General features: G+C 33.5%; 2 protein-coding genes across 2 annotated transcripts; one reads left to right on the forward strand and one right to left on the reverse strand.

The window, feature by feature from the left end:
- Positions 1 to 1,488: 1,488 nt before the first annotated feature.
- LOC111496787 (probable calcium-binding protein CML30) lies at positions 1,489 to 2,046 on the reverse strand. Its single transcript, XM_023147307.1, has one exon. It carries the CDS (start codon positions 2,044 to 2,046, stop codon positions 1,489 to 1,491), a length of 558 nt encoding a protein of 185 aa, XP_023003075.1.
- Positions 2,047 to 9,296: 7,250 nt separating this feature from the next.
- Positions 9,297 to 11,756, forward strand: LOC111500061 (cyclic dof factor 2-like). The gene is made up of 2 exons (XM_023151804.1): positions 9,297 to 9,703; positions 10,091 to 11,756. The coding sequence occupies exons 1-2, from the start codon at positions 9,479 to 9,481 to the stop codon at positions 11,342 to 11,344; spliced, it is 1,479 nt and encodes a 492-aa protein (XP_023007572.1). The 5' UTR covers positions 9,297 to 9,478; the 3' UTR covers positions 11,345 to 11,756.
- The last annotated feature ends 1,924 nt before the right edge of the window (positions 11,757 to 13,680 follow it).

Here is a 13,680-nt window from a genome sequence, read left to right on the forward strand (position 1 = left end):
TTTTTTTTTTTTTTTTTTTTTTTTTTTAGCTTAAGAAAATAAAACTAAATCATTTTTCATTTTTAAGATGATAACGGTAACACATTATGTCTAGGATTTGAACTTTAAACAAATTCAACATCGACTTTCATTCAAATATGGTCATGATTCACTCATATGCCACTTGATCACACTATAGTTAACAACGAGTGAATGATTAACTTACTTGCAATAGTCATGTGATACCTTCTTTTTCGATGTCTCAATTATAGGAACTCAAAAGTTAAGCGTATTTTGTCTGGAGCAATTTTAAGTTAGGTGACCTCCAGAAAATTTTCCTGAGAATCATGTGAGCTAACTTAAAACATGTTGAAATGACCCATATAAGTCTATAAGGATAGTTTTCACTCTTATAACCATGTAGCAGAGAATGCAGTGGGCGTGGGCCATTACGATTGGTATTAGAGAAGTACCTCTCTTAGTAAAATGTGGTTCGAGGACGAACCAAGGTGGAAACTGGTAGGCATGTGACACTAAAGTAAATGAGAGGTATATGAATGAATAGAAATCACATTCGAATGAGAGCGACCCTAAGGGTAGGATGACTAAGAAATACTTAAAAATTTTAAAATTACTATCTACAAGGCGTACTTACCTTTCTAGTGGCTCAATCATAGAAACTTCATTGTTGATCTATGGGGATAGTCTTCACTCTTAGAAACGAGAAGTAATGTGACCATGTCACAGAAGATATAGAGGAATGTCAGGGTCGTTAGGTACCAAATCCAGATTTTGAATTCTAGGAATGGAGCGTTACCACTTGTTAATAGTCCCCACAAGTGAACTCAGTAGCCAAGTGGCACATGGAGTCGCTCCGCCAAACTTTTTGACTTTATAGTTTTTTATAGAAGGGTCACCTATTAACATTATACATAGATGCTTAGAGAGATGACATCATAGCATTCTATGATATATGACGAGGTCCCACCTCCAGACTAGGATATCGATCATTCACTACAAGACAAAGGAAGCTAGCTAAGTCTAAAGAACAAAAAAGTTAGTTCAGCTAGAGCTCAGACACGTCATCTAGTAAAGTTGAACGACTCACACCAGCTTCTTGCACCACATTAGTGTTTAATTTCTTTTTCGTTTAACCACCACGTTCTTCCTCAAGGTCAAGGTAAAGGTCAAGTATGTTTTAAATCTCCAAACAACTAATGACTTGTACAGGTCAAGATTAAATGTGAATGCATGAAGAATTATTAATTTACTAAAGACATCGATAAATGTTCCATATCAATAATTAATTTTTATTTTTAATATTATGTTGACATTGGTGACATCTTTTTGACTTTTCTCATACTTTGCACATCTTTTTAATGCTATAGAAAACATTAATTTATCTCTTATGTCGACACATTAGAACCCCTAGACATCAAAAGGGCGATGAAAGTGTCCGACATGACAATGGAAATGGAAATTGAAACACCTTTGTACATATTTGAAAATTCAAGACAAGGCAATTTCCATAAACTTAACAAACTCATTGAAATCAATTTTACCATCTTTGTTATGATCAAATCTTGCAATCATTCTATGGCAGTCATGGATGAACACACCTTGATTAGGTACAAGCAACCCCAGCACGGACTGCAGCTCATCCGCATCAATGCACCCATCTCTATTCTTATCGAACACATTAAATGTCTGCTTCAACTCCTCCAAGCTTGGCTCACTCTCATAAAAAATGGCACCTATTTCCTCACCTCCAAGCCACGATTCCTCAATTTCCTCATCGCTGCAAAAAAACTCAAGCTTTTCCATCACAAATTTCACTTCTTCTTTGCTGATTGAGCTGTTTTTGTGTTGGGTGGCCTCAGATTCTAAGGAATTGCCTTGTGGGGAAACCTTTTCTTTGGGGGGTGAATGAAATAGTGACCAAGGTTGAGAAATAAGGTCATGTATCCGATCGACGAAGGAGAATAGAATCGAGGAAATCGATATCCGATCGACGAGGAGGAGCGTCGGGGCGAGCTTCAAGTTGACAATGGGGAATTGACTCGGCATTGTGATTAAATACTTTCAATCTAAAGAACATTGGCGGAATTGGAGATGGGAATTAAGGGGTTATATACATGAGCTCTGTTGGTGCACAAGAAGATGTGCAATTACGTTACAATAATGCTCAACGTGACAAGATGTTGTAAGGAAACTTCACTCCATCTTCCAAGGTTCTTGTTGTTTTGGTTCTTTTATCATATTCGGAGAAAATGGCAATGGGTCCTACTTGGCCTGCTTTATTTCAATTTCTTCTTTGTCGGGTTACCAACTTTGATGGTAGTTCCTTTCCATTTAAGATTTATTTCGAGTCAATGGCTATGGTGTAGATATAGAACCGACTTTATTATCGAGGATTCTTTGTTTCGCTATCTACTTCTAGTCGATGTCCTAACGAATTAATAGTTTTGTAAAATTAGTTTTTATTTTGTAAATTTAGCTTGAATTTGAAAGGTGGGCAAAAAAGAATTGTGTGAAAGCCAGCGTTCTAAAAAATTAAATGGTTATAAACAATTTAGATTTATGAGACACACCTTGTCTTTGTTGGCATTGTTAGGTTTAGGTTTAACTAGTTGTGGTTGGAATAGGAAATTTCATTAACCACTAAATGATGGGTTATTGTGGCAACTAAAATGATGGGTTTTTTTATTTTTGGTTATTGTAAGTCCTAAAAGCCAACAAATTGTTTTGAATTCTTTTAGACATTCATTTAATTATTTTGTGTTTAGAAGATTGCTAGGGAAAAGAATTGGCAAATTGATAAAGTGGAGAGTTTGACTCCACGTAAACCGAGGGTCTTTTACTTTCTTTTTATACCACTTGAACCGTTCGAAACCAGTAGGAGAATACATTTTTTTATGGCTTCAGGCTAAAATTTTAGCGGGTTCAACTTGGGTATGATACATTTGGACCCTTTCATACTAGTTTCAACTTCTCCGAAGCATTTAAGGTTAATATGACTATCTTTTAGCTGGTTTAAATTATTTTATGTAAAATTAGGTTAGTCAATCACCATTGTAGACATTTCGGCTTATCCAGCTTGGGTATTATACGCTCGAACCCTTTTCTACTAGTTTCAACTTCTCAGAAGCATTTAAGGTTAGTATGACTACCTTCTAGCTGATTTAAATTATTTTATGTAAAATTAGGTTAGTCAATCGCTAGAGTAACATTTTGGCTTATCTAGCTTGGGTATGATAAGCTTGGACCCTTTCTTACTAGTTTCAATTTTTTGGAAGCTTTTAAAATTAATATGACTTCTTTTTAGTTGGTTTAAATTATTTGCAGTGAGGCTTAAATTATTTTATACAAAATAAGGTTTAGCTAGTTAAAATTTTTTGGAGTCTAAAGTTTAAATTATGTTAAGTAAAATGAGGTGAATCATTTCCGAAAAGTAGAATTCTAATTTATGGTTGTGGGATTGCTTAGGTAGAATTAAATTTTAGAAAATACGGTTAAGCTAGCATCAAGGGATTCTACTAGTTTCGGCTTAGGCCAACCAAGTAAGTGACTCTACTATCAGTTTGATTGGAAGAATTATTTTATGTATGATGACACGTGTCCAGTAGTCTTACACGTGTCATATGTGTGATATGTTTGATATGTTTAATGTTATGATATGTTTCGCTATATGATATGTTAAGTAACATTAAAGTATAAATGAAATATCATATTATTTTATATGAATTTTGAAATGCTATGAAATATGTCACGATATACTATGATATGATTGTGTTAAGGCATGTTATATTATGACATGTTATGATATGTTTTGAAATAAGAAAATTTACCATGCAAAACCCCTAACCTATGATTTAAAGGTTATGCTAGGAATGAAATGATTTTGTAAGGTTTTATGTACGCATATTACCAAGCATAATATGTGAGAAATGAACGAGGGTTGTCTTGCATGATTTATTTATAATGAAAAACGTTGGGACTTCGTACATAATTATATATTTATGTATATTAGAATACTTTTTTTTAATGATAAGTAAGGATGCGTACACTATGAAACGATGATAGCTATTTCCTCTGGGTGTTCGGTAATAGCACTAGAGACGCTAGCCCAACCAGCAGGCCCAGGGAGTGTCAAGTCCACCTGATGGGCCTGTGCTCGCACATGTGGGTCCGTGCATAGAAAAACACTACACATCCAATTTTCTCAAACTGGAAAACCGCATAAAAGAAGACGGTTTTAAATGATTGGTCTCATTCATGTTGCATGTGTTTACATTCCCTGACCCCAATAGTAGGGTCCCTTGAATACTCAAGCATCATGCTATTCTTATATTTTAGGTAAAGACAAAACACTCCTATCCGGTTGACATTCTTATATTTTAGGTAAAGACAAAACACTCCTATCCGGTTGACAGCGGCATTACGTTGAAGACCATGAAACTTGTGTTAGAGTAGTTGCATTTTATTTCATAGATCTTAAGTTATTTATGCTTCGTTTTCAATATTATCTTTTATTTATTTATATTTGACGTTGGTTATTTGATTGTTTTGTTTCAAATCTTTTAATGCAAACGTACAAGTCCATGATATCGTTTTGGTGGAAACTAGAATCGATACATTCGAAGGAGTTGGAGATTGCTAAAGTACAACAAAAAATAATAATTACAGGCTAGAAGTTGAAAGACCTAAAGGCACGAATTATCTGTTTCAAATCAGAATCATTTTTTAAACAATTCTTAATAGAGACACGACCAAGTATATTTAGATTTCTATGACCCAAAAGTACTAAGGTTCCACATTGTTCCACAAGAGTCAAAAGCACATAGCTTCAAGCTCGTAGGAAGGAGCTTTTGAAACTACAAATGAAAGAGGGTGAGAATGTTGATGTTGAACACTCACCTTAGCAAATAAAATAAAGATTCATGAAAAAAATACAACAAACCGCGATCATTTGACTGCGTTGTATGCTCAATTGAAGAATCTAATAACTTAGACATCTTAATTATTGATGAGTTGCAAAGTAGTTTGATGGTAAATGAACCAAGAATGAATAGACGTGGAGGTCATAAAAAAACATACCAGAGATGATCAAGGGTGTAGAAGGAGGTGGGATGTGCAATTTGTAACCTTACCATAATCTAAAAGGCTTGTTCAAACCATTAAAATAGACCATTTTATGCCCAAATTGCTCTTCAAACCTCATCTAACAATGTCCAACGACTTCAATCAAACCAAAAACATATTCGAAAAGAAAGTTAAACCCGAAATTTAAATGAAATAAAATAGTCCAACAAATGAGGAAAAAAAATATAGTACCCTTATCTAAAGCTCGTATTGTTACAATAGAATTCATCGATAAATATGTAAATTTTAACTATGACCAGAGTTAAAGTCGGAGGAGTAAAATATCAATCGATATTATACAACCACTAGGTGGTAAAATATATAAATCAAATGAAAACCAATGTATTTTAGCACACTCCACTTCAACTCCCAATTGGGAGACAAAACACACCTCAGAATTTCTAAGGAAATTTCATATTTTTTAACTATTTGTAGTGAGACTTAGAGACCACTTCAAGATAATGTTATAATACAAAAATTTTGATTTGATTCGAAGACGCAATCAAGAAATTTGATAAAATATGACATGAAATGGTCATATTTGATTAATCAAACCAATCAACACTAACAGTATGAATAGTTTAATTAAATGGAATTTACTTCAATAATTGAACTCTATAATGCAACAAATGGAAGTATGTAGCAACGTTTACATTAAGAGAATGATGATATCACTTGATTATTAATCGAGTTTAGGTGGGAATCTGTCACTTTTGCAACCCACTTAGAAACTTCAAGATCAAAGAAGTTTCTTGGAAATAGTTTTCTTTACTTTAATTTAAAATCTTTTTCGTCATATACATTTTTTTTTCTTCTGTTTGTTAGATTCAATCTCCGAGTCAATTCGATCGTTTCTATGAAGATTCTAGTGGGTTGTAGGTAGAGATGTTCATAGAGGGGCGGAGACGGGAAGCCCATTCTCATTCTTGTCTCCTATTATATTACTTATCATTGCAAAATTTCTTATTTATATGTGTGGGTTCTCTAAGGAGAATTTATATCATAGACTACATAGATGAGAAAACATGAAATGAGCGAAATTATAACTTGCATCATACATATATGCCATGATTTTAAATTATGGGGACTTCATGCATCTTATATATTCATGTGCATTGAGATACTTTCCCATTATGATTAGTATGGATGCATACACTATGATGTTACGATATTGTATTGTATACACCATAATATTATGTGAGTTCTCTTCCTTTCGTGGTATTCCAGCAACATGAATGTACACTAATTGAAGGTTAGGTCCAGAGGTACGTATACGACCTCACCTAGGTTACATGTGCGTGTACGTGGGTCGTGTCATGATATTTTATGAAAGAATAGGTCTCAAACATGATTGCATGTGAATGCATTTCATAACCCTAATAGTGGGGTTACTTAAATGAGTATTTCTTAAAATATTCAACCCACATACTACTCTTATTTTTTAAGGTAAAGGTAAGACATATTTGCATGGATAACGACATTAGAACTAAAGTTAGGATAAATGCATTCATGTGTTTGTGGTCCATAGATTAGATCGGTGTATCGTAAATTATGTCCTCCCTATTCGAGGCGGGTCGTAGACTTTACAAGTAAACATTTCTAATCTTTGATGATAAATTATATGGGCCGAAAAAAAGAAGTTTGTGATGATTTTAAAATATCGTAAATTATATATGATTTTATAATATAATAATATTACAAGAAAAGTTTCTAAGAAATTTAAAGAAATTTAAACTTACAAGAGTGTTTAAAATATATTTTTGAGCATTTAAAAGTTTTGTTAATTCATTTAATTTAAAAAAAACATGTATTTAAATTACAATAATGAAGGGCGTGTTAGAAAAGTTTTGTTAATTTTCCAAACACATGTAATTACTACAAAATCATCTTAATTACAATAATTATATCAAAGATAAAATTAAATCTCAATGTATTTAAAACATGTTTTATGATTCATTACAATTACCTATTAAAAAAAAATTAGAAAACAAATTATTTAGTTCCAACAACAAACTTCCTTATCAATAATAGGAAGTGATACTCCTAAATTTTGAGTGCATTGTTAGATGAACACGACTCTCCATAGTGGTATGATATTATCTACTTTGAGTCTAAGCTTTTAGGCTTTGCTTTGTGCTCTCAAAAGACTTCAGGCCAATGGAAATAGTATTCCTTGATTATAAACCGAGATATTGTATCGGCTAATTTAGGAAATAATCATGGATTTATAATCAAAGAATACTATCTCCATTGGCACGAGGCATTTTGGGAAAATCCAAAGCAGAATCATGAGAGCTTATACTCAAAGTAAACAATATCATACCATTGTAGAGAGTCGTGTTCATCTAACATGCATGAAAGTTATGTATATGAGACTATGTATATAAAAGTAATGCATAGTCCGAGAAAAAGAAAACGAATAGAACTAAGTTTTAGGTTTTAGATTTTTAACACAAGTAGGTTAGCCTTAGTCATGTTTTCATGTCTTTTTTAACCTTAACTCTCGATTTAATTTTTCATTCTCTACTTTTAATGGATGTACGACCCATAAGTGTCACTCTTTCAAAACACCACGTGCCACAATTGATTGATCCATAATGTTAACTTAACCGTCATTCGGTCCGGTATTATTTATTATTATTTTCTTTTTTTCTTTTGTGCTAGTGGGTGCGGGGCCCGCGTGTACACGTCTTCAAATAAAAAGACAAAATAGGCATCGGGGTGGTGATGTGGCTGCTTGAGTGGCAAGAGTGGGTCCCGCATCACGTGCCTCGTTTTGGAAAAACGAGATGACTTGGATTCATGGGCTTCTTCGTCTTTCCACGCCAGGCCCACTGCTTTTCCTATTCAATTTGCAAATTCAAAAGTTCGCTTATTTTATTATTTTGAGAAATTAATTTTTGGTCTTTCAAAATTTACCTAAATTTATAATACTCCTTAAATTTTATATTTATTTTCTACCCATTTTTTATTTCCAAAATTTAAGTTTCATTTTTAGATGGATTTTTTTTAATTTTAAATTGATTTTTAAAAACTTTGCTCAAATATTGCCTTTTTAAATAAATATAAATGGTTGTATAATCGTATTTCAATGAATTATGAGAGAATTTATAAATAACGAAGACCTCTCATTTGAATAAAAGTGATCTCGAGAATAGAGTAACAAAGAAAGTCTTGAAAGAATTGAAAATCGTCACCTATACCAATATGGTGTACCTTTCCTTCTAGTGGCTCAATCATATGAACTCCAAAATTAAGCGTGCTTTTTTTTTTAACAATTTTATGTCATATGACTTCTTGGAAATTTTTCTAGAACGGATTGAGGACAAATTATGCCGAAAGAACTTGTGTTGGTTTATAAGGATAATTTTCACTCTTAAAAGCAAGAAGTAAATAGGGTGACCATAACATGACTACGGTAGATGTCTTCATTCTTAGAAGCAAAAAGTAACTAACATGATTATGCTACAAAAGATGTAGGGTTTATGGGTATAGTCTTCACTCTTAGAAGCAACAAATAAGTAAAGTAACCATGTCGCAAGGGATGTTGAAGAATATCGAAACCATAAGATGACGAAAGGCTCAAGCCTTAAAAGCAAAAAGGGGATAGAAACTTGGTTGGAAGCCTAAATCCCTCTTTATGGGTATTTTTAAACATTTATTTTTTAAGATTTTAAAAAAGTTGAATTAAAATTTAAATTTTAGGGTTTTTTTTTTTTAAAAAAATACTAATTATTTTCATAAATAGTAAGAATATTTTTTAGATTTTTTTTTTTTTGGTAAATTTATTTTTATTAAGTTAGTTTAAATTATTTAAACTATTTATAAAGTTTAATATTAGTTGATTAGTACACAAGGAAGATGGACATTAGGTGGAAAGTGAATAAATGCTGACTAGGATTTAAAGTCTACGTAATCATTTTTTTTTTTTTTTTTTTTTTTTTTGCAAAAATAAAAATAAANGCAAAACAAAAAGAGAAAGAATAAAAAAAAAAAAAAGGGATGAAAGAAAGATGTTTTCAAAGCCACAAACAAGCTTGTGGCTGAGAATCATTCACTAATACTGACGTGTCATTTTCTTTTTAAAGAACGAACCCTAATTCGCTAATACGCCGTCGTTTTAATCTTAATTCTTCCGGTTTATAATTTTTTAAAAAAAAATAAAAATTGGAAAAAAGGGCAAAAGCGGAGTTCTCCTAGTCGTGTAGGATGTGAATTTTTCTCCACGCTGACTCTTCACTCGTGTCAGATCTCTCTCTCTCTCTCTCTCTTTTGGATTTGATTTCCAAATGGGAAAATAAAATTACAAAAATTAAATCGAGAGAAAAAAAAAAAAAAAAAAAGAAACAGGACAGATATGTCGGAGCTGAAGGATCCGGCGATCAAGCTCTTTGGGAAGACGATTCCCTTGCCGGAGGCTTCTCCTGCCTCTCCTCTGCCGTCTTCTTTACCTATTGACGATAGCACTGCCACTGTTAATCACGACCGCGATTCTCCTTCTTCAACCGTCTCGCCGGATGGCAATATCGATGGTGATGACGACGACGACGACGACGACGGTGAAGATCTGGAGGCTGATAAGGTATGGAGTTGCTTCTAATCGATTTGTTTTTTTGTATTTTCAAATACCCATTTGCTGGTTCGATTCAATTAGATTTTGTTGACTTAATTCAATCCGTTGTCGGAAATTTAGGTTTCTTTTCTCCTTTGATTTTCCTGATTTGTGGGTTTTGTGGGTTCCTCTGTTTAAGATGTTCTTGATTCTCATGAAGATTTTGGATTCCTATTTCATACTCAATTTTGACCTATTTAGTGATGTGGGTACTCTTTCTTTTGCTGTAATTTCCATAATTGGCTATGTAGAATTGATGGTTTCAGAATTTGGGGTTTGATTACTGATATCTTTTAGGCTGGTTGCTTGATTTTGGTAATGTATGTTCATAAGGAAATTTGTGTTTTGGTGTATTAGGAGATTATAGGAGGGAAATCCAATGGAACTAATTTGGAGGATCTTGATGGAGATGGAGATGAAAACTTGTCTAATTTGGAGAATTGTAAAGTAGTTTGTGGTGAGGAAAGTAATCCCTCAAGTACTACCAAGAATGATGAACAGAATGAAACAAGTAACTCACAAGAGAAGACACTCAAGAAACCCGACAAGATACTTCCCTGCCCTCGTTGTAACAGCATGGATACCAAGTTCTGTTACTATAATAACTACAATGTTAATCAGCCACGCCACTTTTGTAAGAACTGTCAAAGGTATTGGACTGCTGGTGGGACGATGAGGAACGTTCCTGTGGGTGCAGGGCGTCGTAAGAACAAAAATTCTGCTTCTCACAACCGGCAGATTATTGTTTCGGAGGCGTTTCAGCATGCTCGAACCGATGTTTCTAATGTTATGAGTCATTCTAGTCTCAGGCCTAATGGGAATGTGTTGGCGTTTAGTTCGGATACGCCTCTTTGTGAATCGATGACTTCTATTTTGAACATTGCTGATCAAACTAGACAGAAAGGCACTAGAAATGGCTTTAAGAAACCTGAAGCTTTGAAAATTCCTGTGGCTTATGAGAATGGAGAACATGATCATCATCAGTCCCAAGAATCTTGTGCTAATGAAGAAGCTAAAAGTGGAAGACAAGATCAAGTGATTCATGATTGTCAAGGCTTTTTACCTCAGATTCCATTCTTCCCTCCTGGGGCTCCTTGGCCTTACCCTTGGCATTCACCACAATGGAGCTCTCCTGTTCCTCCTCCTCCTAATTTCTATCCACCAGGCATTCCTGTGCCATTCTACCCGGCTGCTCCGTTTTGGGGTTGTAACGTTCCGAACCCCTGGACCCTCCCGTGGCTTCCGCAACCACCCTCTCTGAGCCCCATTACTCCAAACTCTCCAACCTTGGGGAAACATTCAAGAGATGAGAATGTGAGCAAACAGAGTGATTCTCGGGACGCCGCACAGGAAAAAGATAACAAATCTGAGAGATGTCTTTGGATACCGAAAACACTGAGAATCGATGACCCTGGCGAGGCAGCTAAAAGCTCCATATGGGCAACTCTAGGAATCAAGAATGACAAAACTGATTCAGTTAGTGAAGGGCTTTTCAAAGCCTTTGAATCGAAGAAGGGCGACGAAAAGAATCACAAAACCAAATCTTCTCCAGTGTTGCAAGTCAATCCAGCTGCATTGTCGAGATCTATCAAATTCCACGAAAGCTCGTAAAAAGGATCCAAAAAGTCTGATCATCAAACGTTTCGTTCAAGTGTTTGCAGCTGCTTATTTGGACAACACAAGTTGAAACCAAGTTAGAACTTCTATGTGATCATCACTCAGTTCCGAAACTGTATAAATCTTTCGACCCATCCCACAGCTTGAGTTCCGTAGTGGAACACGAAAATGAGTTGATTTTATGTTGTATTTGTAGTGTTGAAGAAGTAGGAGGCATTTTGTTTGTAGTCTGGAAGTTTGTCTGAATGGTGATGTAAATAGATATACATATATATGTAAATGTATGGGATGAAGGAAGAGTTAGTTAGTAGCAGAAGTAAGTGAGGTGTAGTAGTACAAATAATGACTAAATGTGTACTTCAATAAATTCTTAGAAATGAATAATTGATCTTGCTTGTTATGGAAATTGTGGTTCTTATTTTTTTTTATTGAAAACCGTTCTGACATGATCATGTATACGTGTTTTAAGACCATGAGGGAAAGCCCAAAAGGGAAAGCTCAAAGATGATAATATTTGTTAGTGATGGTCTTGTGTTGTTAAAGAGATGAAAACCGTGCAAGATAGTAAAGCGCCCTCGTTTTGTCATCCTCGCAACTTTTCAGGTTTTGTATTGAACGTACGGCATGACATAGCTTGGACCTAAAATTCATCTGAGACTCTGTTCACACTCCTTTTTGTCTGAATAACGCTAGTAAAGAGTGCTCGTCAAGTTCAAAAAAAGGAACGACTTCCCCTGACCATTAAAGGAAAGGCATGATGAAGGGAGGGGAAGGAAAACGCTTTCGGAGATCAAGATTGGATTTCTTTTTTATCAAAAACGGGGAAAGGTGGTCTTATCTCTCTCCTGTAGATAAGTGTTGTTGAACTGTCATCACAAAAAAGCCAAGCATCTTTTTCTTTTTATCAGTTGAAAAGTTATTGAAGAATCCAAACAAATGGCACCAAAAGCCACAAATAAAGAAAGACAATGTTTAATTATGAATTTTGTACTTGTGGGTCATTTATACATATTTAGTCTCTATCCTTTCTTTAATATTTTACGTGTTTGTGAGGTTAAGGATCGATGAAATTGTTTTAAAAAATAAAATTAGGGTTTTTTCAATCGGGTTCTAACTTAAACATGTCACCAAAAGTTCGAGATTGAAATCTCAACCACATGTATCATGAGTAAAGGTTAAATTACTTGTATCTCTCTAATTTTTTTTTTTTAAATTTTGTTAAAAAGTGATTAATAAGTTTTATAAATTTTAAATTACTTGTATCTCTCGAATTCTCTAAAATTAAGTGTGTTTTGTTGGGCAAGTCTGTAGCGATATTTTTACTCTTATAAATAAAAAGTAAATAACCTGACGTGTCGTAAAAAATATAAAAAAATATCAAAATGCATCCATTTCGAATCCTGATCCAAATTCATTGACTAAAAAGAAAGAACGCACAAAGATATTTAGAATTATTGGTGGACATTGGGTGTCTATGGTGGGCTCAAATTTAATCACATTGCTTGTTTATTTTTCTTGTCATTTTTTTGCAGCCAAGAAATATGTGTGTTTTTATTTGTTCATTTATTTATTTATTTGGTTTGGAACTCATCATTTTAACTCGGATATTCATTACATTATTTGTATGAAAGCTATGGATTGCTGAATGCCAACCCCTCATGTTTCTATCATATCATTCATCATTTTAACTCCGATATTCTTTACATTATTTCGTTATTATTCAATTTTACCGTAATAGCCCAAATATATATATATATTTATATAAACATACGTCAAAATAATAGTTATATAATAATTCATAAATAAATAACTAAAACTGATTACTTACCAATAAAAAATAAAATAAAATTTACCCATCTCCACTAACCTCTCATTATCAAAATGGCTTTAAGATGCAGATTGCAGGAGATTTTGGTCCGTTATTAAGAAAAATCTTATCTCAGATTTTCTTTTACTTTATATGGTTATAAGAAATTAATTTATACTTCTTTCCTTTATCCAATATTTTACCATGTAATAATCAAATCTCATTTTCATGGATTCAATTAATTAGATTTTTGTTGGCAGTTATAAAAATATGTAAGATTAGGCCCATCGATTCAAATTGACCAATAATATCTGTTTAGAAAATAAATAGTAATGTTGTTTAGATGAAAATCTATTTATACAATTAGAAGTGTAGAGGGAAGATTGAGGAAAGATTTGTTTGCAGTTCTATAAATATATGTAAGATTAGGCAAACAATCAACCAATCGATTAAAATTTGGAAAATTTGCCAATAATATCTGTTTAGAGGAGTAATGTCTGTTTAGAGAATGAAAATCTATTTA

This window comes from Cucurbita maxima, unplaced genomic scaffold, assembly GCF_002738345.1.
Source record: "Cucurbita maxima cultivar Rimu unplaced genomic scaffold, Cmax_1.0 Cma_Scf00002, whole genome shotgun sequence".
NCBI lineage: Eukaryota > Viridiplantae > Streptophyta > Magnoliopsida > Cucurbitales > Cucurbitaceae > Cucurbita > Cucurbita maxima.

What these genes read in the sequence shown, in the direction of transcription:
- LOC111496787 (XM_023147307.1), bottom strand. Translation starts at nt 2,046, where the DNA reads ATGCCGAGTCAATTCCCCATTGTCAACTTGAAGCTCGCCCCGACGCTC.
- LOC111500061 (XM_023151804.1), top strand. Translation starts at nt 9,479, where the DNA reads ATGTCGGAGCTGAAGGATCCGGCGATCAAGCTCTTTGGGAAGACGATT. An exon ending in AAGATCTGGAGGCTGATAAG is followed by an intron (nt 9,704 to 10,090) that starts GTATGGAGTTGC and finishes TTGGTGTATTAG; the next exon opens with GAGATTATAGGAGGGAAATC.